The 24712-nt window shown below is 43.4% G+C and overlaps 2 protein-coding genes and 2 long non-coding RNA genes across 6 annotated transcripts; 1 reads left to right on the top strand and 3 right to left on the bottom strand.

The window, feature by feature from the left end:
* Positions 1-139: 139 nt before the first annotated feature.
* tas1r1 (taste receptor, type 1, member 1) lies at positions 140-3392 on the bottom strand. The gene is made up of 6 exons (XM_084681423.1): positions 3262-3392; positions 2792-3095; positions 1890-2657; positions 1590-1802; positions 1380-1500; positions 140-1065 (listed from the first exon to the last, which is right to left on the bottom strand). The coding sequence occupies exons 1-6, from the start codon at positions 3390-3392 to the stop codon at positions 140-142; spliced, it is 2463 nt and encodes an 820-aa protein (XP_084537549.1).
* Positions 3393-4686: 1294 nt separating this feature from the next.
* LOC146251973 (uncharacterized) lies at positions 4687-11957 on the bottom strand. The gene is made up of 3 exons (XR_014731990.1): positions 11089-11957; positions 6158-6276; positions 4687-5898 (listed from the first exon to the last, which is right to left on the bottom strand). It is a non-coding gene; the product is annotated as an uncharacterized LOC146251973 (long non-coding RNA).
* On the top strand, positions 7016-12909 carry LOC146251972 (uncharacterized). Of its 2 annotated transcripts, none has more exons than XR_014731988.1 (6): positions 7016-7530; positions 9608-9687; positions 10290-10391; positions 10596-10692; positions 11956-12247; positions 12759-12909. It is a non-coding gene; the product is annotated as an uncharacterized LOC146251972 (long non-coding RNA). The 2 variants fall into 2 exon arrangements; XR_014731989.1 differs by having other exon boundaries at positions 11956-12212; positions 12759-12897.
* Positions 12910-14222: 1313 nt separating this feature from the next.
* Positions 14223-24490, bottom strand: iffo2a (intermediate filament family orphan 2a). Of its 2 annotated transcripts, none has more exons than XM_084681163.1 (9): positions 23518-24490; positions 18705-18765; positions 18156-18251; positions 17403-17573; positions 17141-17316; positions 16365-16542; positions 16177-16266; positions 15944-16080; positions 14223-15684 (listed from the first exon to the last, which is right to left on the bottom strand). In XM_084681163.1, exons 1-9 carry the CDS (start codon positions 24039-24041, stop codon positions 15579-15581), a joined length of 1539 nt encoding a protein of 512 aa, XP_084537289.1. In that variant the 5' UTR covers positions 24042-24490; the 3' UTR covers positions 14223-15578. The 2 variants fall into 2 exon arrangements, with proteins under 2 accessions (XP_084537289.1, XP_084537290.1); XM_084681164.1 differs by having other exon boundaries at positions 16365-16512.
* Positions 24491-24712: the final 222 nt, after the last annotated feature.

Raw genomic sequence — 24712 nt, 5'->3', positions numbered from 1 at the left:
GACATTAACGCAAAAAGAACACTCAAATCTAATCAAATATTGAATTTTAACCGCATTTCAGCCTTACGCAAGGAATCTATACAGAGGCTGACAGATATTGAGCGGTAATCTTATTTTGAGTTTTTTTTTACAAACAAATTCACTGTTTATTCATGGTGTACATTTGAATGCAATTTTGAAAATGAGCTGTTGTATTCATCTGAGGTCTCAGAACAATAATATAGATCTTAGGCAGAAAGTACCCAAATAATAAGCCAAGGACACTAGACACTATGGCCAGGACATGCATAGCCATGGAAAACTGCCCTCGGCTAATAAAGTAGACAGTGAAGAAGGATACCCAGGAGATCATGTAGACCATGAGACTGAATGTGACACACTTGGCCTCATTGTAATTGGCTGGCAGATTCTTTCCCATGTAACTGAAAGAGAAGCAGATCATGCTGAGCAGGGAGAGATAGGCCAGCTCCGTCATAGCCCCTGGAGACATGGTATGACTGCACTCTATGACAATGCTGTCTGGGTAGAAGTCCAGGTCCTGAGAGGGGTAGGGAGGATCTAGGCTCACCCGCAGGACAGAGATGAGCAAAACAGTGACAGTGAGCAGAAGGATGGTGAACTCAGCCCCGCGGTTCTTGGCCCAGGTGTCATAGGCCCTGGGCAGCTTGGAGGCCCACTTGAAGATGCAGACCACCTGGACGGCGCGCACGGTCACACAGGCCATGCAGATGGTGAAGCTGAGGATGAACAGAGGCTGTTTGAGGACGCAGGCCAGGCCCGACGGATGGCCGAAGTGGCAGAGGGCGCTGGCGGCAGCCACGGTCAGGGCGGCCAGCATCAGCAGACAGGTCCGTCCTCCAGCAGACTTGGCCACGGGGGTGTCCAGGTTCAGCAGGAAGATGAGGCCAGAGCTCAGGGTCAGGAGCATGGTCAGGGCCAGGAAGACGAGCAGGATGATGGAGAGAGGGGCGTCCCAGGCCAGGAGTAGCACCGTCCGGTTGAGACACATCTCACTCTTTGTGGGAGCCCACTGCAAGGGTGGGCACAGCTGGCACATGGTGGGTCCTATGACAAGGTCGATGACATCATCACCACAGCCATGAACAATGAACCATTCATTATGATTGTTATTACTGGTAATGAGGGTTAGGTTTTGGTTACTAAACTTGATACTGGAACAAGTCAGAGCTAAATCAATTTAAATTCCCTGTGGCACGGTGTGGGAGCTTTAGTTCAGTGGTAGAGCATTGAACTGCAGATCAAGAGGTCAAACAAAAGCGTCTGCTAATAAATGAATGAATACATGAGCTATGTATGCTATCTACTGGACAATTTGAACATTGCGGTTGAAGATGACAGCAGTTGACTGCTCATCTCACCACTCTTATTAAGGAAGGTGGCCACTGGACAGGGCATGCAGTCGAAACAGCATTTATGTTGTCCTTTCTGCAGCTTCATGTGTCCTGCAGGGCAGTCTGGGGAGCATCTGGATGGAGGAGCCTGGGTGGAGGAGGAACACAGAAACACACTGGCTCAGACAGTAAATCACCTCCTACTGATCGGTTACCATCTTCTCTGCTGAGGCTTACTGTTCCCGAGCTGCTTATCCACTCAATCTGAGTTGCGTTCACAGTCAGGTCTGTGGAATCTGGGGTGTAAGACCCCACCACTCGAAGAGACCAAGCTGGTCCCCTCCAAATCCAGGTCACAATGTCATATCCTGTGGGTGGGTCTCCATTCTGATCAAAGTACACAGACCTGTTCTCCACAGAGAATCTCACTTTCTTCAGCCAAGGCAGGAGCTGAAAATAGACCCAAACACTGATCAAAGAAAATACACAGTTTTAGCAACAACACAAATGTTATCTCTAAGTTGCTCTGTTCCTCACCTGCCATGGTTTTACATCAGTATTCTGGCATTCTCCGGAGTCACAGCCAAGACACTGGTGCAGAGCATGAGCCACAGCATAGACCGCCGTATACACATTAAAAGCAGATGTGATGTCATATTTTTCCAAAGGGAAGTTATTTGCAGCCAAGCTGTAGAGGTTTGTGTGTTGTAGACATGCAACACACATGTCCATAGTGCCATTCGGAAAGCCTGAAGTATTACTCTGCTGCGTTGAAACAAGAGTCTGACTCTCAAACTCCTTCAATTGAGGTATGGCTGCATATTTAATAGACATCCCCAAGACAGTTCCAATGGTTTGAATGCCAGGTATGTCTGACACCAGGGTGGCCACCGACCAGTCCTCTGTTCCTATCCACACCTTGCCTGTCACATTCTGCTCTATGACAAACGGGAAGAACCCACTGACTACTCTTTTACTAGAGAACACAACTATTGTATTGACTTTGGTTTTCAGTATACCCTGAACTATATTGTTCATGATGTTGGAGTTGTCCTGGGTGAGTTTGGGGATGACTGCCTGGTAGGCGATGCAGACCCCACTCTGGTCTGCCTGCTCAAACAAGCTCCGCATGCCCTGGAGGCCGTAGTCGTTGTCGCTGCCCAGCAGGGCTATCCAGGTCCACTGGAACCTCACCAGCAGCTGGAGCATGGCGGCCACCTGGTTCTTATCACTGGGGATGGTGCGGAAGAAGGATGGGTAGAGGTACTTGTTGCTCAGCATCTCATTGGAAGCCTCATAAGAGATCTGGGGGTTCATAAGTCATGAACAAAACATTTAAGTTGGCATGTGGGAATTACACTGACAAGAAAAAACATGCACGCAGATTAGACTGTACTGTATCTATTTAAATGAGTTCTGTTCAAATCAGGCTCACACACCTGTGGTACTAGATAGGCCCCCAGAAGAGCAGCAGGGGTAAAGGTGTAACTGCTGCTGTCAGGCCCAATTACAGCCACGGACCCTGTGTCTCCCTTGACCCCAGTCCCAGCCCCTCCCTGGTATTGCTGACCCAAGAGGTCCAGAGTGGCCAGCACACTAGCAGGGAGGGAGCAGATGTCGTACGCTTGGTAGCCCAGCGTCACCCCTGGGAGAAGAGACTTGTCTCTGGTGCCATTGTTGATTTCTTCCACAGCAAATCTCATAGCTTGTATCAAGTGATAGCCATGTTTATTGGACACTCCTCTGAATAGAAGAACATGGTTAGGTCATTGGTTAGCATTTGAACCCTGTTAGACATATTCAAATTAAATTAAATGTCATTCAGACAAAATTCACAGTCAAACAAAGCATTGTGACACCAATGATTAAAAAGTAGGAAGAGTTGAGAACATCTTTACAAAGGACTTACTCTTCACAGGATGCCAAAGCAGGTAGATCTGACATGGATGACTTTGAGTTGTGGAGGGGGAAAAGCCCAGAGATGGAGTAGTCTCCTGGCAGCAGCAGACCAGCTCCCTCAGCCAGCGCCCAGCCAGCCATGACCAGGACCAGCCCACACAGCCAGGCACACACACCACCACACACAGCCATTCCTCTCTATCTCCAGCAGAGTCAGACCCAATGCTGCCTCAGAGGCACTCAACATCACCTTTTCTTTAAGTAGGAGGGATGAATGCACAGAAGGATGGAGAAGGAGGGATGGAGGATGGAAGAGAAGAAATTAGATTACGATAGTTTTGCATCTGTCTGGGCTAATGGTGTTTTAGTGAGTCATATTTGCATGAGATTTGCAAGTTTTGACAGTAGAGTTTGTCTGCTAATGGAAAACAACAGCAAGCGTGTAATAGCCCGGTGTTTCTACATCATTCACAGCCAAGTGTCACTGTAGATTAACTGTAGAGATATGCTGCACTGCTGCTCGGCTCAGTCAGTCTGTTTATGTTGATCTTTAGTTCATAGCTAAAGTTATATACTGCACATCCAACATGCTAACCTAAGTCTAAATCAACCAGGTTCTAACCAAGAACTAAGTTTTAGAAATCAGAATAGCTTATTAGTTGATAGCTGATGACTCTTGAAGGTTTTCTAAGGAGATGTGACACAGTTAGTTTCTCCCTATCAACTATCACAACTTGGACTATACTTGCTTTACTGTCTGTCCATAGCAAAACTAAAGGCTGAGACGCAACATGGTGTGTTTCCACGACTGAGAGCAGATTTGCTGGTGTGGTTTCATACCACTGAGAGCAAATTTGCCTGGAATATGAGACTGAGTAACTCAAAACCAGACCACCTTCAGATTTTGTCACAATAATATTGTGTTTTCTGTTAACCTCATGATTACAGAGTCAAATAGCATGTAAATTAAGAGCATTGCACGAGCTGGGATATTTACTTGCTGTTACCAACATGTCATTTTCACAGGGAATATTTGAATAGTTGCATGTTTGGGTATAATCAGTGGCTATACGGCTGGTTAGTGGAACCAAAATTCTTGAGTGACACTTGAGCCTTGATTGAGTTGGTAAAGGAATATTACAGGAATATTATAGGAATATTACAATAAAATGATGGTTTTCATGGCGACAATTGAAAGTGAGAGGAGTGACAATAAAATGAAATTTGTATTCAATCCCATGTAAATGCATTGTTTAGTCACCCTGGGAATGTTCAGTTTGCAAGCATTTGCAATAAGATAAACATAAGCTTAAAGTCAGATATCTCTGACACATGGCTGTTTCCTTTGAAACAAACATCCAAATACATAAAGTTGACAAAATAAAAATAATTTCTCAATAAATCAAGGAAAACACGTCTTAGCGATAAAGGTCATATTAGTTGATTGCTTTTTCATTTTTTGGTGCAAATAAAACAGTTAAAATAAATTATAACAGGTACTATAACATGGTTCAGTGCATCAAAAAGAATAAAATAAGGCAATCCAGATCATTTCTGAGTTCAGCATATCAATAGGCACATGGGTATACAATAACTGTTAAAAACCGGGGTTTTATTTCTTTGTTTTGTGTTCTTTTGAATCTAGATAAACAGTTATGATGTGAATGCAGAATACTCAATGCTACAGATGTCTGAGACAGTTAACTGGCCCACACAAAAACAAAACTTGGTCAAAACTATTGATGTCAGTCCAAAAATAAGGCTTCTACTTATTGCATAGTACATACATAAACAGTGTTCTCATTGCTGTAGTGGTTGCGTTGCTGGGGAGGGGGGAGGGGGTGATGCCAGCACAACACTTGAGTGTTTGTGTACATTATGCATGTCAACAAGAGATTCAGGCCGAGTCCTCATTCTCAAGCTAGAATTCAGCACTTGAGACTGGGGACTCAGAGTGGAGACTTGTTACTGTATACAGACCTGCACTAGAGTCTCAGTCCTACTCTAAGTGTGATCTAAGGCAAGGGAATTAATATCAGCGTGTAATCACTGGTTTCCAGTTTAGAGACAGAATATTAAATCTTTATGGCAACATTGAATCGGAGATGATGGACCATTAAATCGTTTGATAGAGCACTGATGACTCAAAGTGTCCGGTTTCATGTCTCTGTGTAAATAAAGATTCTATTTGACCAAATACTGTATTTTGTACTGAGTGTGTGTTCGAAGACACAGATGAGCTGGAATATATAGTGTTGTCTCTAGTAACCTTCTTAGGAATAACACCTTTTCCCAATTATGAACACACTTAGACCCCTGTCACTCAACAGATCTGAGCTGAGCTGAACCAACCTAACCAAGCTATAATGGGTGGCACCAGCTCACCCCATGGGCACCATGGTGTGAGCAGGGTTTAAATGAAGCAGCACCAATAGGAATCCTCCACAGAGAAACGTCAGGAGTGAGGGGAGCTGGGTGTCAAGGAGGGTGGCCGTGTCTCTGCTCTCTCCCCTGGGTACTGGGTGGGAGTCCTGTCCATCATCAGCTGACCCCGCCTTCAGCCTCCGCGTCCTTCTCCATCTCCTCCTGGATCTCGTCGCTGTTCCCTGAGTCACTGCTCGACACAGAGCTGAATGACGGGGAGTTCCTATAGGCAGGTCAGACAGAACAGCTCAAATCAGCCCAGACAAACCAGGCTGATTACCCTGCATTTACATGTACAATGCATCACAAAGAGGCTTTAATTTGAATTCAAAGTAAATATTTGTCTGTATACTATCCGTGATATCCGTCTTTGGCTTTAAGGGAAACTGGAAGCCACAGCAGAGTACTGCTGCCCTCTGCAGGTGAGAACATGCAAGGTCCCAGTCTCCACTGTAGCCTGATCCTTGTCAAGGCTGCCTCACCTGCCGGTGCCCCCGGAGCCCTTGATGAGTCTCCTGCAGGTCTCCATCTGCACGTCCAGCCCTCTTCATACTGCACATCTCCATGTACTCATGCAGGTGTCTGCTCATGTCGTCATTGGCTGTAGGACATAAGAGTGGTGGAAGAAGGTTGATATGGACAAGAGAAAGAAAGAAAGAAAGAAAGAAAGAAAGAAAGAAAGACAGAAAGAAAGAAACAAAGAAAGAAAGAAAGAAAGAAAGAGAAAAAGACAGGATGGTGGAGGGGCTATATTTGATGTGGCTGACAGAAGAACTTTAGATATGTTATGATTTTATTAACAGTGGCAAAATGTAAACGTGTTATTGGCATTCATATTAGATACAAGATTACAATGGCCATGATGGTAACATAAGCTAAGCGGCACACTAAAAGACTTTGAAATCCTGGTACGTGCATGGCTCATACATTCATCACCTCAACATAGGGAACTACTGCACTCTAGTGGTTAAAACTGCGTGTCTTTATTTTTGAACTGTGCTACATGTAGTTGTTTTTACACATTTAATAAGAGAGGTTTGAAGAATAAAGAATTTGAACATAGCCTACTTAGATTGCTAGTATATCTGCCAACCCGATTTACCTATTGTGAATAACGAAACAGAAAGGGGCGATTCTAGTATCAGACCTTTAGGGGTGCTCAGCCCCCAATGACAATGTGACATGAATACACTGCCTTGGGAAAGTGCTAAACCCCCTTGCTAATAACAGGCATGCAAACAGGTCAGGGACAAAAAATGGTGGGAAGGATACGGCGAACCCCCGACTCTAGGGGGGTCCGGGGGCATGCTCCCCCGGAAGAAAATTTATTAGGCTACATTTTAGAGTTAAACGCATGAATCTGGTGCACTTTGAGAGCAAATTAAGAAGCTAGATCTATGTAGAATCTGTGCACTTGTAAACAATGTCATGTTCTTTTAACCATAAATACATTTTTTGAATGGTTGTTACCAGGCCCAAAAAGATTACCCCCGCAGCCCCCGTACCGCCGTTTTTTTTTTTTTTATCCAATTTGAATTACATGGGATGTCTTATTGTCTTGTCTGTGTTTCCAGAGTTGATATAAAAATAAAGGAAAGTATATTTAATTGTGCTTTCTTTGTTAGCTAGGTAAGTGACGAAGAAGGTCAGATGGTCACACAAACCGGCGAGCCCGCTACAAATAGGTAGCTAACTGTAGCGTAGCGTAGGAAAAATGAAACGCACATTTAAAAGCGGTGCCCAAAAGCGGCATTCTAAACAGAACATTTCTGAATTAAATGCCAAACTTCCCAAAATTACAAATTTATTTTTCGACCAGCCGGTGAAGGATGCACATATCTGCCAGAAGAGACAGGTATTGTACAGTTTGCTATAGCTAACATCACTGTACCACGTAGCTAACGTTAGCCTATACTTTGACAGCTGCTCTGTGTTGTGCTTCCTAGCGTTAAGAGTCTCCTTTCCAAGAGCCAGGAAAATTAGCCGTGCTCCTTTATTGACTTATCAAGCTGACAACATTGAAATGGAGTGAAACTACAAAAAAAGACAAAAAGTGCTTAATTGTGAAATATATTACATGAATGACATTATTAGCAAACATGATAACGTATGCGACAGTAGTGCAGTTGCAGCGATTGCGTTTGACTATTTTAACATACAAAAAACAATCAAAGTTACAATAAGTAATTGTATTTCAGTTACATATTATGATCGTGTAAAACGTACAGTCATTGCTTTGTACAAGATTCACAGGCAAAAAAATTGCTCAATTTATGATTTAGCGAACACGCTAATAATAAAACACAACTCCATACTATCAAGTGTGCCTGGTGTAGCCACGGCCATCAAATTATTTCTGACAATACCCGTGACTGTCGCAAGTGCTGAAAGGTCATTTTCCAAGCTGAAACTGATCAAAACAAATCTCTGAAGCTCCATGTCACAAGAGAGGCTGTCAGGTCTAGCCATCCTTAGCATAGAAAATGAATGTGCGCGCAGTTTATATGTAAAGAGTGTGGTAAAAGACTTTGTGGTGGTGGGGGGGGGGGGGGGCTCTCAGGCTTATTCTGCGGGGGGGCCTCATGTGTTTCCGTTACGGGCCTGGTTGTTACCAGGCTTCTGCTGAGCTAGATAACAACCCACTAATTTGGATCAGGTGTGTTAGAGCAGGGAAACATCTAAAACATGCAGGACAGGGGGTCCCTGAGGACCAGGGTTGAAGACCTCTGAGTTAAAACACAAATGGATACATTAACCAATGCCATACAAAGACACACAAAGACAAGGGCCATACTTGCATATCTCTAATGCTGGAGTTAAGAAATGGAGGGGGGGGGGGGTCACTTTAGAGTGAGAAGAATGATGTGTTGTAAGGTCTACATTTGCCTGCAGGCAAATGGCTCAACACAGATAACGGTTATTTCAGTTGCGGCTGAGTTAAAATGTGACCGTGCTGGATGTGTATCTGATAATTTCTTAAAGTTTCTATAGCATTTGCATTTTGTCACACGCTCAGTTCTTTAAGTAAACTGTTGGATAGTGATACCGGTGTTCAATGGTATGGGGTCAAAGAGGTTCTCCCCAGGTAAAAAAAAAGTACACTGTGCAGAAGATTGCACACTGAACTGACAATGATTTACATTTAGCTGTATAATATTTACACATCTGGCAGATGCTTTTACCTATAGCATCTTATAAAACAAGGTCCAGGACTGCGTATAAGAAGGTCACATTAATGATGGTTCTGTCTCAGAAAACATATCAAAAACATTTGAGCATTTCAATATTTTAAGGTGCTGGTATAGATTTCAATGCTGCAGTTCCATTAGTGTTGAATTGAGTTGCTTATGAATGAACTGTTAAAGCAAAAAATGCCAGTATATGAAGGAATGTTACATTAACCAGTATAATATAGTGCCACACAGAGAAGAGAGGGGATATTTAAAATAAGGGGGCCTCCAATGTAGGATTGAATGGTTTGCAGTGGAAAGTTATATCCCTACTGCACTTGGAGATAAATACTTTTCATTGAAAAATTGGTCATCTTTACAAAGGCAAAAGAACCAATAAACCATCCCTGTGACGTGCTGCTCTGCTTTAGCGTCAGTTTATCCACCAGGTAAACAATTAAGATTTTACCTGTTCTTGACCTCAAGACCTCTCTCCTATTCTGTCTCCTGTACTCGCTACCTGTGCATATTTGTGTGTCTCCAGTCTCCTGTTTCCCTACCTGTGCATATGTCTCCTGTTCTGTGTCCTGTACTCCCTACCTGTGCGTATGTGTGTGTCTCCTGTTCTGTATCCAGAGTGTTACATTCTGATACCATCTGCCCCGCCCCTCTGAGGGTGGTGATTAGCTGATGTGTGATAAGACGGGCTCTTAAATCTCCTGATGCCCAAAGCTCTGCATCCACCTGTCGTTTGGACCACAGGTAAAAGAGAAGCCACTAATTTCCATCTGCTCATCTGTTCGAGAGAAGAACATCCGAGACTTGCTGATAGCTGGTGGAAGGTAAGACTGAGAATATTAGGGTGCAGACAGCAGTGTATGACTGACTGTATCAGGACACAGTTAGTAGTGTATGACTGACTGTATCAGGACACAGTTAGTAGTGTATGACTGACTGTATCAGGACATAGTTAGTAGTGTATGACTGACTGTATCAGGACATAGTTAGTAGTGTATGACTGACTGTATCAGGACATAGTTAGTAGTGTATGACTGACTGTATCAGGACACAGTTAGTAGTGTATGACTGACTGTATCAGGACATAGTTAGTAGTGTATGACTGACTGTATCAGGACACAGTTAGTAGTGTATGACTGACTGTATCAGGACATAGTTAGTAGTGTATGACTGTGAGCAAATTAGGAGTAGTATTACAGTAAGACTGAGCATATTAGGAGGCTGTTAGTAATGTATGAATTATGGTGCATGTGGAAGTGAAGGATTAAACTGAAAAATTGTTCTGGGTCTGTTTTTCTGGGAACAAAAAAGTATTTAGCTTTGAATCCCATTTGATGAATTTTAGAAATGTATAAATTGTAAATGTTTTAATCTTGATCAGAATGGGTAGCAATTGTTATGTTTTGTTATGTTATGTTTCTTTCAGTTCACATTCCTTGTTGCCATGAAGAATTTCCTGCTCCTTCTGGCTGAAGTTTCTCTGCTCCTTCTGGCTGGAGTGGGAGTTCTGGGGGATGAACCATTAGAGGTGGAACTTTTTTTGCAGGCATACCGAAAAACAGTATACACATATTTGCTTTTATACAAATAGATGTTCAATTTGTTGAACCCTTTTATTGACTTCCAACCCTTCATGTCATTGCTGTGGAAGCCTATAATTAATTGTCCTTTTTCACACAAAAAATAAACACAAAAACATAAAATATTGTGTCTTTTTGTATTCTTTCCACAGTTCAAGTTTGGCGACCTCATTAGATTCCCAGGACACTACGGTCTGGCTCTTGGAGAGCGAGATCAACATGGGGGAGAACTGTTTTTCCACAAGTCAGGTTAATTTGTAATTTAACTCAAAATGTTCTGAATGCTGTAAGATCATACATGCAAATTGCATACCTTTGACCCAGACGGATGGGGTTCTGTTATAATCTGGTATGAATCAAATCAAATCAACATTTATTTGTATAGCCCTTTTCACACGCAAGCATGTCACAGAGGGCTTCACATATGCCCATAGAACTGCCCCTCAACCAACCTAAACCCTCAAGGGAGACAAGAAAAAATTCACAGATTCAGTGAGGAATCTCCTCCTACAGAGACAGTTGGTGAAAGAGAGGAGCAGAACACAGGCTTAACATAGTCATACAGCAGGGAAGTGTCAATGGGTTTTGAAACACCAAAATCCATTGTTCAACTTGGTAGATTCAGGAAGGGACCGGGAAACTCACTGTTGCCCATCATGGAGACTGGTTTCTGGTTGGCGACCAGGTCCAGCGTTGGCAGACCGACGACCAGGCAGGTGCTGACAGCTCAAACCCCCCACACCACAGGGATGTGTGGGGGGGACAGAGAGAGGAGAGCAGGGATAAGAGAATGCCAGGAGCAGCTAACAGTTACAATCATATTAGAATGAGATCCCCATCGGTCAAGTGTGCACTAGTGCAGCAATTTGGCAGAGCAAAAAAGGGTATTTGATGCAGCCCTAGACACTAAGACAGCGCCAGTCCCCCTCGGTTGGAACATGAAATCTGCTCCAGGGGAGAGAACTCTAAAATAAGTTATATTTATAGAATCAGGGGGAGAATGCCCCGTCTCCCGTTGTCACCAACTAGTAACGGAAACTATACCAATAACAATATACAGTAACAGGTTTACCTTATTTGTAAAATCTAGATGGGGCATCGTTAACATATAAAAGCTTTAGTTGCAATTTAAAAGTTACATGTGATACACACCCCAAGTTTACATAGAGAGCACATACACACACTGACATTTAACAGTCATAGAATTGACTAAACAAGAACGTTTTTAACCTAATTTTGAATGTCAAAGCAGTATCATCCTCTTTAATTGAGACAGGTCATTTGTTCCAGAGAAGATGTGCTCGATATATTATATTATTCAAGACTGACTAGGCTGTAATGATTTTAACAACAACACAAATGTTATTGAGTGTTACATTATCAGTTATACTACTTAATGATGCAGGTTTTATTTAAATGTTTAATTTAGCTTGGTTTAATGCATACCCTCAAATACCAGGTTCTGTTTCCAGTATAGCAGATTTATAAGCCATTTATGCTTTTCCCTTTCAGAACATGAATCGTGTGAAATTAAAGCATTGAACCCTGGGACCACAGTAAAACGCAGCCGAGATAATTACCAAGATGTACCTGGGCATGAGCTGACATCGCAAGAAATCAATGACATAAGAAACAGACTCAATGAATGCAAAAATTATAATAACAACGATAGAAACAAACCGTGTTGTGGGATAATGACCGAGGATAACAACTGCGAACACACAGTTACCTACATCCGATATGGATTGCCTGGAAGAGTGTCTTGTCTGGTACTGTGAAATTCTTCTTAATGTAAAGGCTAAAGGTTTAGTGTTAAATCAGGCACAATATAAATTCCTAGAAAGTCTTTGTAAAAAAGTGCTTTTAGTATACATGTCATGTATGATGGATGATGATGGTGTATCTTGGTTACTCCATAGAAACAAGAGAAGGAACTGTTGTAGCATTTCAGAGTACCCATATGTAAACTACCCAGGTGTCCAGCTCAAAAAACCTGAGAGTGGATGACCATAGGTGGAAGAGATGCATGCATGTCTATATTTTTGGCTCCGATGCTATACTGTTAGAAAAGACCACTTAATGACCAATTGTCTGATGCATTTATTCATGCGATTTTGTGAGTTCTGATGGTTAAATGTTTGCAAGGTCAGTTCAATTTTACTCGAGTCGCATTACACTTGTTCATTCTATAAAGTAATGGCGTATGGAAATCCTTCTCTAATAATCCTTGGTCACTCTCACAATGCTGTCATATGACACCAGGTTCTTTATGCAGAAACAGATCCTTGACCCTCTCTTTCTCTCTCTCTCTTCAGGGCTGGTGGCAGATGCTCAAATACAACTTGAATCCCCCGCCTCCCCGTCCTACCCTATGTGCAAACTGGGCATTGCCAAAGTAGACATAGACCACATTTAAAAACATTTCATGATATACAGATTAATTTATGTTCTGAGATACATCTTGGAATAAAACATGATAGCATTACAGTCTGAGTGGACTCTTGTTTACTTACTATCTGTGTGTTTATGTAAAAATGTGTGTGTGTATGTCCGCGTGAACTGATCCTGCTCTCATATTAACCTGCAGAGTGGTAATGTTTTGCTCTGTGGACATTTTGATGATTTCATATGAATAGGTATGTCACTTTTACCACACAGTTTTAGCATACCTTGCTATCTTAGACCCATACTGGGATCTCCTGCTCAGTGCCCATGAAGCAGCTTTCATTAGTCAATCTTCATTACTGCCCATGCACACGGCATATGAGCAGGCGTAATTTGTCTTGCTCTCATCGGGATTGAATGGGAGACGAAATTCCGTCTGTTTGCCCGTCACGGCAAAGATATGCCTCTGCATCCGATTCAAAGTTGGCACTCAACATCACCTTTTCTTTAAGTAGGAGGGATGAATGCACAGACAGAAGGATGGAGGATGGAAAATAAGAAATTAGATTAGGATAGTTTTGGATCTTTCTGGGCTAATGGTGTTTTAGTGAGTCATATTTGCATGAGATTTGCAAGTTTTGACAGTAGAGTTTGTCTGCTAATGGAAAACAACAGCAAGCGTGTAATAGCCCAGTGTTTCTACATCATTCACAGCCAAGTGTCACTGTAGATTAACTGTAGAGATATGCTGCACTGCTGCTCGGCTCAGTCAGTCTGTTTATGTTGATCTTTAGTTCATAGCTAAAGTTATATACTGCACATCCAACATGCTAACCTAAGTCTAAATCAACCAGGTTCTAACCAAGAACTAAGTTTTAGAAATCAGATTAGGTGCTCTTCAAGGTTTTCCAAGGCGATTAAAGAGATGTGAGAGTTAGTTCCTACCTATCAACAATCACAACTTGGACTTTACTGTCTGTCCATAGGAAAACTAAAGGCTGAGACGCAACATGGTGTTTCCACGACTGAGAGCTGGTGTGGTTTCATACCACTGAGAGCAAATTTGCCTGCAATATGAGACTGAGTAACTCAGAAGCAGACCACCTTCTGATTTTGTCACAATAATATTGTGTTTTCTGTCAACCTCATTATTACAGTCAAATAGCATGTAAATTGAGAGCATTGCACAAGCTGGGATATTTCCTTTCTGTTACCAACATGTAATTTTCACAGGGAATATTTGCATAGTTGCATGTTTGGGTATAATCAGTGGCTATACGGCCTGTTGGTGGAACCAAAATTCTTGAGTGACACTTGAGCCTTAAATTGGAGTTTGTAAAGGAATTTTACAATAAAATGAAGGTTTTCATGGCGACAATTAAAAGTGAGAGGAGTGACAATAAAATGTTGCCATTTTTATTAAATCCCATGTAAATACATTGTTTAGTCAACCTGGGAATGTTCAGTTTGCAAGCATTTGCAATAAGATAAACATAAACAAACTTATAGTCAGATATCTCTGACACATGGCTGTTTCCTTTGAAACAAACATCCATTCAAAGAAATACATAGAAGTTGACAAAATAAAAGTAATTTCTCAATTAATCAAGGAAAACATGTCCTAGCGATAAAGGTCATATTAGTTGATTGCTTTTTCATTTTTTGGTGCAAATAAAACAGTTAAAATAAATTATAACAGGTACAATAACATGGTTCAGTACATCAAAAAGAATAAAATAAGGCAATTCAGATCATTTCTGAGTTCAGCATATCAATAGGCACATGGGTATACAATAACTGTTAAAAACCGGGGTTTTATTTCTTTGTTTTGTGTTCTTTTGAATCTAGATAAACAGTTATGATGTGAAAGCAGAATACTCAATGCTACAGATGTCTGAGACAGTTAACTGGCCCACACAAAAACAAAACTTGGTCAAAACTATTGATGTCAGTCCAAAAATAAGGCTTCTACTTATTGCATAGTACATACATAAACAGTGTTCTCATTGCTGTAGTGGTTGCGTTGCTGGGGAGGGGGGGGGGGTGATGCCAGCACAACACTTGAGTGTTTGTGTACATTATGCATGTCAACAAGAGATTCAGGCCGAGTCCTCATTCTCAAGCTAGAATTCAGCACTTGAGACTGGGGACTCAGAGTGGAGACTTGTTACTGTATACAGACCTGCACTAGAGTCTCAGTCCTACTCTAAGTGTGATCTAAGGCAAGGGAATTAATATCAGCGTGTAATCACTGGTTTCCAGTTTAGAGACAGAATATTAAATCTTTATGGCAACATTGAATCGGAGATGATGGACCATTAAATCGTTTGATAGAGCACTGATGACTCAAAGTGTCCGGTTTCATGTCTCTGTGTAAATAAAGATTCTATTTGACCAAATACTGTATTTTGTACTGAGTGTGTGTTCGAAGACACAGATGAGCTGGAATATATAGTGTTGTCTCTAGTAACCTTCTTAGGAATAACACCTTTTCCCAATTATGAACACACTTAGACCCCTGTCACTCAACAGATCTGAGCTGAGCTGAACCGACCTAACCAAGCTATAATGGGTGGGGCCAGCTCACCCCAGTTCAGATGGGCACCATGGTGTGAGCAGGGTTTAAATGAAGCAGCACCAATAGGAATCCTCCACAGAGAAACGTCAGGAGTGGGGGGAGCTGGGTGTCAAGGAGGGTGGCCGTGTCTCTGCTCTCTCCCCTGGGTACTGGGTGGGAGTCCTGTCCATCATCAGCTGACCCCGCCTTCAGCCTCCGCGTCCTTCTCCATATCCTCCTGGATCTCATCGCTGTTCCCTGAGTCACTGCTCGACACAGAGCTGAATGACGGGGAGTTCCTATAGGCAGGTCAGACAGAACAGCTCAAATCAGCCCAGACAAACCAGGCTGTTTACCCTGCATTTACATGTACAATGCATCACAAAGAGGCTTTAATTTGAATTCAAAGTAAATATTTGTCTGTATACTATCCGTGATATCCGTCTTTGGCTTTAAGGGAAACTGGAAGCCACAGCAGAGTACTGCTGCCCTCTGCAGGTGAGAACATGCAAGGTCCCAGTCTCCACTGTAGCCTGATCCTTGTCAAGGCTGCCTCACCTGCCGGTGCCCCCGGAGCCCTTGATGAGTCTCCTGCAGGTCTCCATCTGCACGTCCAGCCCTCGCTTCATGCTGCACATCTCCATGTACTCATGCAGGTGTCTGCTCATGTCGTCCTTGGCTGTAGCCAGCTCCAGCTAGGGGAAGGGCAGAGAGGGCGGGCGGGGGGGGGGGGGGTCAGTGGAGGAGACAAGGAGAGAGGGAGAAAGGAGGGGGGTTCCTCATGTTCTCACCTCAATCTTCCCCATGGTCTCCTGGTACTCCTTTTCTCTGTTCTGGATTAGACACTCGGTCTTGTCGATGAGACTTCCCACACTGATATCCTGAGAAGCCAAACCACAAAACACACATATACAGTGTCCTGTTGACGTGCACGCACACTGTCCTGATTTGATGAGTGAGCAGGGGGTGGGGTCCTGACCTGCTCTGGGCCCTCCCCCTGCCCCTCAGCAGCCGAGGCAGACGCAGAGGGGAGGTTGTAGTTGGTGAAGTCCTCCCACAGGAGCAGCGTGTCCTCATTCTCCCATGCCAGGCTGTCGCAGTCGTCCTCAAAGTCAAATGTCTCTCGCCTGGCAACAGAACAATTATCTAAACCACTGCTGCTTATGAGAGAGAGGGGACAGAGGCAGGACATAGGAGCGGTGGAAGAAGGTTGATATGGACAAGAGTGAGAAAGAAAGAGAGACAGAAAGAGAGAAAAAGACAGGATGGTGGAGGGGGAGGTGGGTCCAGAAGCAAGGAGGCATAAAACGTGAGGGGGAAACCAAAGCAAACAGCAAGAATTCCCAAAGAAAGAGGACAAGGAAGACAGAGAACAACAAACAGACAGTGACTCACAGACACACAAACATATATATTATAATACACAAAACACCAGACCATAATACTGACTATTTAAACCCACTTGATGATTACTGAGCATATACTGTTTGAACAAAAGCATAACTGCAGTTCATGAGATGACCAGAGAGTGGCACTACTACACTACAACTGCTTGTGCACTGGACAGGAAATGGTGAACCACAAATGGGCATTTCTCCACACAACAACAAACAAGGTCTGCGGCCATAGTTGCAAAAAAAATACAAGTACAGCAGTTAAGTAATATATATTCTAAGCTCTAGATGGACAGTATAGCAGCTCGAATTTGCACCAAAGTGAACTTAGGCCCACTGGGTTCTGGGTCAGACCACTCACAACTGGTTGAGCATGCGCTTCATCTCGTCTGTGATGTTGAGAGTTGCTGCCAGCTCTCCAGCCTGCTCCTCCAGCTCCTCCTCCTCCACCGCCTCCCCACCAGGCCCAGGCTCCATGCCAGAGCTCTTCTCCTCACACGGTGGTTTACGCTCCTTCCTCCTGCAGGCCATGGCACCCTGACCCCCAGAGGCACAGCAGTCAGTCACATGAAAACACCTGGGTGTCACTCGGAGAGAGGAGGAGAAAGAGAGGGTCACCGCACCTTGCTCTCCGGGGCTCTGGAGGGGCTAGCGTGGAACATCTTGCTCATGTCCTCTGAGTTGCGTTGCTGGGCAACATCGCACATCTTAGCTGTGATGTCAATGCGTCTGCAGATGTCCATGTCCACCGTCATAGCCTTCTCCTGGATGGCAGTATCCAAGTCTGACCTTTGCTATAAGAAGACATTCATTGTTCACTGGTGACTGGGTATTTACATAACAATGACAGATTAAGTTTGAGGGAGTCTAAATGGGATTAGGAGGGGCGAGACTGTTGAAGCAGGAAACAGTAGTCAGACTGGGAGCGGAGCTCATTTGTCAGTGGCGTTAGCTCCTCCACAGCCCAGAAGGAGTGACTGCAAGCTGGAGTTGATTAGAACTCTGGCCAAAACCACGCCGCCTCTGAGAACACTGGGAGTTTGTGTTTGAGGCTTCAGTGCTTCTCACCACACTGCTGCTCTGCGCCAGACTCTGTAGCTGACTCTGACCAAAACCAAAGGAATTTCCTGTAAACCCCATGGAGTGACTCCAAATATGTACTGACCATGAAACTCTGACTTTGGACAGAATGTTCTGACTAATCTGGTCTTCTTGAAGACTTATATCTACCTTAGATAACAAGAAGGGCAGAGAATTCTCAGATTGGGCCTCACCATAGAACAGAGTAATTCCACAAAAATGATTTTTTTTACATCATTAAACATATTTGGAATTTGGTCAAGAGTACATGTGTGGTAACATTTGTTAGGACTTACATCGGTCATGAGGCTCTTGAAGACCCCCAGCTCTGTGTTGAGCCTCTCCACCTTCTCTGTGAGCTCTTCTTGGACCACCTCAGACTCCTGGGCGTTCTGCAGACAGAGCATGACAGGACCAGGCATGGCTTCACTCACTTACATAGCCTAATAGTATAAGTATGTGTCATTGGCACTGACTTCCTAATAAAATACAACCATGAGGATTCATAAAATACCAGTTAACACCCCAAGCTCTAGGAAACAATAACGTACATAGGGGCCCTAAAGTATCTATCCTCACTCCACCCAAAACCAGATGCTACTGGCAGTTTAGAATCTTCCAAAGCTGTTTAACTTAAAAACATAGAGGCCAGTGATAACCAAACACACCGATAACCCCATGTTATCACAGGAGTTGACATTCCAAACAGCCCATCCTGCGTTAACCCATTCAGTTCTGGAAGGAGCACACCCAACAACCCCCCTGTAATGACGCTTCTCACAGTGTTCTAAGGCAGAGGGAGGAAACGGCAGGATGGACTTGAATTCAGATGAAAAGGCTCATACCTCTTGAAGGGTCTCCACCATAGCCTCCATCTGCTGGCGCCTGGACAACTCCTCCTCCCATCTGGAATACACACATACGTGGTCATCTGGTCAGTCCAACACATTACAGACAAAGCTCAACTTTTATGACTGGGGTGGGACACATGGAGCTTGCCTATTGTGAAGCTAACCTAAGCTGACATGGCCCAGATGGGTGCTACCTTGGTTCGTGGATGTCTTTGTTTTCTCACAGTCTCTATGGTAGCATGAGCAACCAACTACACATGCTAGTGAATCACCACAACAAGGACAAGAAGAGTCCTTTTGGGATGATTTTGTTCAACTCTTTCAGACGTTGTCTTTGGTTTCTGTTGCTCCAAAATCCAAAATGCTTGAAGTGCAGTCTTCCTGTGCCAGGCCAGTGGGTAACTGTCTGCTGCTTTGTTACTCTGTGATTAAGTTTCCTGTCTGCTCGGTTAAAAGTGGACTTGGCTGGACACCCAGCATAGCTTGAAGCCAAAACACCTCCTGGAGACCACTGGATGCACACAGCACATTTTTGGGGTTTAACCACCAGGGCCTAAAAGCTCCTTTACCCAACTGTAGATGTGCTGAAGTAGGAATAGCTCTGTCTGGCCTCTGTATTCACACTCACGTTAAACCAAACTTACTTAGTCAAGCTCCGAAAAATTTGAGGTTCATTCCCTCTGCTACTGCTGCTGCTCCAGCTGTTCTACCTCCCTTTGAGAATCTCTCTCTGGGCACAGGAAGTGTACAGTGTCACTAGCATGCCCTAGTAGGGCGTATACAGATGGCTAACGTGGCTGACACACATGCTAGGAGTGGTCATGGAGCTGTTTTAATGTGACCTACATACAGACAGTGTGGAGGAGGGGTCTCAGAGTACTGCTGAATGCACAAGGTCATAGTTAACTGACCTCTTCCCTTCCCTCTTCTCTGCTTTTCTCCAAGGAAACATCCAATAGCGACTATTAATCCGACCCAGCTGAGTCTTCTTCTTATAAGATATTAAGTATTTTTACAGCAACACATTCATCTTACCAAGTAAACCTGTACCTCTCAAGTATGCCATAGAAAAAAAGTGCCTGACAATAAAACTTGAAGAAAGTGTAGTGTCTTCAGTGTAGCTAAACGCATTGTCAAATTTCCTCTTTTTTGTTTAAGTCTGAATTATGTTTTTTTTCAAAGGCTTATCCCTCTTTTAGACCATCTTTCTAATGTTAGATAAACATCTGTTTATACCCCGGACAACTGACGTTCAGGCCTCTGTTATGAAGTCAGATTTGATCAGGAGTTTGTCCTAGAGGATAAGAGCCATGGAGAGGCTACAGTTTACAGTGTAACTTGTCAGTTCAGGATTTGGCAATAGTATTGTATTTCAGAAACCAACCAATCTCAGCTTCACAGCTGTTTCATAACCATTTACATGCATGAATGGGCAGGTCATTACAGTGAATAGCCGGCACTAAGCTAGTTACGCACAATCAATGTGAAAGTGCAAATTGGGAAAACAACATTGCAGAGGCCAACAGAAGACCTCATTAACAGGACAAGAAGACATTCTTTGTTGAGATACTGTCAAGTCAAATGTTAATTGGTAAACTACAGTACTGAGAAACACATGGCAGAGTTAGAGCAGCCATGCCGTCAATGTGGCTTTTAGGAGAGGAAAGCGTGCAGGCTTGAGACTGCTCAGAGGATTTAACACTCAAGATTTCAATATGAGAAATGCAATTTCTCAATTTGGTACCCTTGGCTAATCAGATTCTGGATGATCCATCACATCAGAAGTCTGAATCAAGTCAAAGACTCTAAAGACTCAGACGGCTTAGGGAACCAGAGGAATGACATACTGTATGAAGATAATTGGCACCTACATGATTCTTAACCATCAAGGGTCACACAACATGCAGCCTAAAGCTTACTTCTATTAGTGTATAGTCAGGGGCGTCGTAAGATCCTTTTTATTGGGGCAACTAAAGATAGTTTCTAAATGATAGGCCTATCGATCATCTTATTTTTACTAAAACATAAAAACAATATCACACAAAGCAAAAAAATAACAGTATTTGCTCTTAAATGAATGCGAAAAAAATGTGCACGCTTGCATTAATTATTGATGTCCCTGCCAACGCTGCTACCAAACTTGCATCCCTGAACTGTTGTATAGTGGGCTAAGCAAGGGGAGTTTTCTATAGCCATTGTGCGCAGCAAGCTTGAAAGAAAAAAAAGGGATATGAATAGGGGCCTGTACCCCAGTAGAGCTTTATGTCTTACAACGCCCCTGTGTATAGTTCAAGTCAAAACAGCAGCAACCACATGGTATCAAAAGCACCACTCCCACACAGCCTCCCACACTACCCACCTTCTTCATGTACATGATATGAGACGCACATACTGCCGCCATTACAACACAGGCAAAACAATTATACAAATATAGAATTACACATTTCATTGTATGTGCCTTTCTTATGGTAGTTGGGGGTGGGGTGCAGAAATCAATCCCATTAAAAAGGAGGTTGCTGTGCCAGGAAATAGCAGCAGAGGAGATGGCCCTGCCTCGGCCCTGCCTCGGCCCTGCCTCGGCCCTGCCTCGGCCCTGCCTCGGCCCTGCCTCGGCCCTGCCTCGGCCCTGCCTCGGCCCTGCCCTCCACCAGACACCTGGGAGGGGAAGGACTGAGGCTCATGCTAACAGAAGCATTCATACCCTGTAGAATATGATCCTTTACATTCAAACAGGACATCTGATCTGGGCACTTCATTCAAAGTGGGGATAATCCTATTTGGATATTACGACAAAACCGATCCCATTTCCCCAGTCAAATTTAAATGTGAATGCAGATAAGAGTTAGTAAAAAATACCTCCTATGAATGCTTGCACACAAACATAACAGCATGGATAGCAGAGTTAGGTTTTAGGTTTGAGCCAGTGTTATAATCTACCACATAATTGAAGCACAGTCTAAATCATTAGGCCTATGTAAATTATGTCAGATGGCTACTGTGAGTCATCCTTTGATGTCTGGCAATAGACACTGCATTGAGGAGAAAAATAGAGGACTAACTCGATTTGTTCTGTCTCATCCAGACCTTTCTTTGTATCCAGAAATCATAGAAACGTGACAGACTCCTGCATTGTGGAAATGTGCACAAACTGTGCATAGAAATACAATATCAATCTCATAACTACCCCATAACTTGGGCACAATGAATCTCCCACATGGTGAGTTTGACAGGGTTTCAATAGAGCTTTTGTCATTGATTTTACTGTATAGTAGACTATACTGTACATGGCTGTTTGAATAATTGATTCAGAGAACTTTAGGGCATCTGGCATATGCCTGTTTCCTAGCCCAGGTAGGCAAATACAGTAGATACACACACACACACACATTTCAATAGATAGCTGAATACAGTAGAACAACAGTGTTCAGGGTCAAAGACCAAATACTTTAAGAGGATTTTATCAGCCACCGCCATATAACCTCTTTGTCTACCACTCACTGTAACTAAGGTTAAAAACAAACTTGCAAACAAACATCTGCTGGTTAACCATTCCAATCTGTTATCCGATTGGCTTCATTTGAGAGGCCCGGATTAGTTAATGGAGATTTCTGACACAAATGAAGTTGTTTACTATTCACGTCTCTTTGTGTGCACGTGTGAGTGAATGCTTTCATAAATCACAGAGCATAACATTGGCATTCTCACACTGGGCTTAGTAACCCTAACAATGCATTCCTTTGGGCCAAGGAAGGGTGAGGACAGTCCTGGGACTAGGAAGGCAGTCTGGATACTCAGAACAACTTGCTGTGGCTTCCCTCTTTAGAACGGACTGCAGTTTTCTTATTGGTCGGTGTGGAATATAAAATGGAGCCAATGGACATATTCCTGTAGGGTTTCTGTAACAACAATAAATGCCCAGCCAGTGATGTGGGTTCATCCTGTACGTCACACAGTTCAATATGTAAGAAGAGAGAGAGACATGGAGAAGGAGAAAGAGAGAAGACAAGTGTCTGATGGCATGCTGCCGCTGTGTTGCTGCTGGCCCATTCAGACAGGGCACAGCTGAGGACACTTCCTCTGCTGCCAGGCCAGCTGCACCAGTCTGTTGGGGGGCGGGTGGGACACACAGATGACTTCCTCGGCTATTTTCCCATTTGCTGAGGAAGGATGGTTTGTAGACAATGAAAGTGAGAAGTTACTGGTTAAAGAAGGAACCATCCTAAATCAAGAGTTGTCTGTTCTCCATTGTCAGCATGGCAGACCCATTTCTAATTCTCCACATCTGCATAACAAATGGTCCAAAACCAGACAGCACATACAAGTGTGGTACTGTGCTGGGCTGTGGAGGGACAGTATACTCTGTCTCTCATGTTTCACAGTTGAGTCACAGGGAAATGAGGCAGGGACAATAACTGTTCTCGTCACACAGGTTCATTTCCTTACTGAGAGAATGCAGTTGAATCAGAGGATGTCATAATGCAGAAAGCCTTAGGGAAACAATGGCTTTGTCAGACTGAACTCTGTTACTGTTATTAGCAGGGGAATTGTAGAAGCACAAATGTGTTGCATGTGCTTGATGAGTTGATGTCAAGATGCCACAAATACTGTTATCAAAAAAGTCCTCAAAAGAGATCAAATCTTTGTCTGAATATAATGTTGGAATGGGCTCTTACTAGACCACTCATTTCTAACGAAAACCATATTAGTAAACTATACTATTTCAGATTCATAAGGACTGTAGCATAATGTAGCAAACCTACAAATTAGAACTACACCACACCACATAGTCCGGAAAAAGGCAACTTACTTTTGTCTGTATTCGTTTCTGTCTCGCTTCACTTTGGCTAAAACATTGTACAATGCTCGAAGTTCTGGGGTGATGGTATCAATTTGAACACCCACGCAGTTCGGTTGCATCCACGAAAGCCCAGGGTTTTGGAGAGTCTGGTATCGTTCCCCATAGCCCATCCTATGAGAAAAGTTCCAAATAGTCCCAGGTATCCGTTGCGGATGCTGGGCACCTGAAAAAGCTGGATCCAGATGGTTGGTTTGGGTAGCTTTTTCACGGGAGAAGTAGGCTCGGAAACGGGATTGCTCTAGTGCTTCTTGTAGCTGATTTTCTAAAAACGCATTTCGACGTTCTAAGTCACGAACCTTAGCGAGGAAACTGCGAAATCGGAGGTTGAGTGTTTTCAAGACATGGATGTTGGAACCCAAATCATTCCGAAGAGCAGTGGTAGCGGCTGCACCCGCGCCGGTAGATGCTGTTCCGATATGGACTGTTGCAATACCAGGTGATGGTGAAGCCTCCGTGATGAGTGTTGAATTCATTATTTCTGGTTACAATAATAGGTATATTTACTTTGGGTTTTTCGTTGTCATCTGCCGCCTGTCCGACTGAATCTTCCTCCACGCCCAGTCTTTGATGGTTTTTCTACCGTGCCACGACGATGTCTTTGATAGGATTCCTTGAAATGAGCGTTATGCGTGTTGATTTCAAATGGTGTAAACATCTCTTCAAGGCCTTTGTGGTTCTGTCATTCTGAAGCTCCGAATCATATTTGTAATGCGAAGTCACCTTGTTACCGATTGAGAAAGGTTCAAATACATTCTGAAGAACTGAAAATACCTTTATCCATCAAGTTTCGGTAGAATCCTCATTTTCGTTGAACAAGACTATCAATGACATGCTCTTGAATGCCACATTTCACATTCCTAGTGCTCTGCAGGCTACCGATCCTTCCATCTAAAGGTTCTTTCCTCTGGTAGCCGATACAATCACATCATGCTGTTCACTTTGCAACATCCTCTCTCCACCCCTACGCCCCGCCCTCTCTCCTCAAACGATGTCGGAATCCGCTCTGACCACATAGGCCAAACATATTTTAGGTTTTGCAAGACAGCCACAACACAAAAAAATGATATTTAACTTATACATAACGTCTAGTATTGAGTGGTGAGAGGTGGCAGGAAACAAACATCTTCTAAATGTGCAATAATCG

Source organism: Hypomesus nipponensis, chromosome 18 (assembly GCF_054491055.1).
Source record: "Hypomesus nipponensis isolate SF chromosome 18, ASM5449105v1, whole genome shotgun sequence".
NCBI classification, from domain to species: domain Eukaryota; kingdom Metazoa; phylum Chordata; class Actinopteri; order Osmeriformes; family Osmeridae; genus Hypomesus; species Hypomesus nipponensis.
The sequence above is the reverse complement of the archived record's forward strand: the minus strand, read 5'-3'. Positions and strand labels throughout refer to the sequence as shown.

Excerpts from the sequence above, each read along its gene's own strand:
- iffo2a (XM_084681163.1), bottom strand. The coding sequence starts at position 24,041 with ATGAATTCAACACTCATCACGGAGGCTTCACCATCACCTGGTATTGCA. Across the intron at positions 18,766-23,517 it reads AGAAACGAATACAGACAAAA|ATGGGAGGAGGAGTTGTCCA; the intron begins GTAAGTTGCCTT and ends TGTGTATTCCAG. Across the intron at positions 18,252-18,704 it reads TGGTGGAGACCCTTCAAGAG|AACGCCCAGGAGTCTGAGGT; the intron begins GTATGAGCCTTT and ends CTCTGTCTGCAG.
- tas1r1 (XM_084681423.1), bottom strand. The coding sequence starts at position 3,392 with ATGGCTGGCTGGGCGCTGGCTGAGGGAGCTGGTCTGCTGCTGCCAGGA. Across the intron at positions 2,658-2,791 it reads GGGCCTATCTAGTACCACAG|ATCTCTTATGAGGCTTCCAA; the intron begins GTGTGTGAGCCT and ends ATGAACCCCCAG. Across the intron at positions 1,803-1,889 it reads CTGATGTAAAACCATGGCAG|CTCCTGCCTTGGCTGAAGAA; the intron begins GTGAGGAACAGA and ends GTCTATTTTCAG.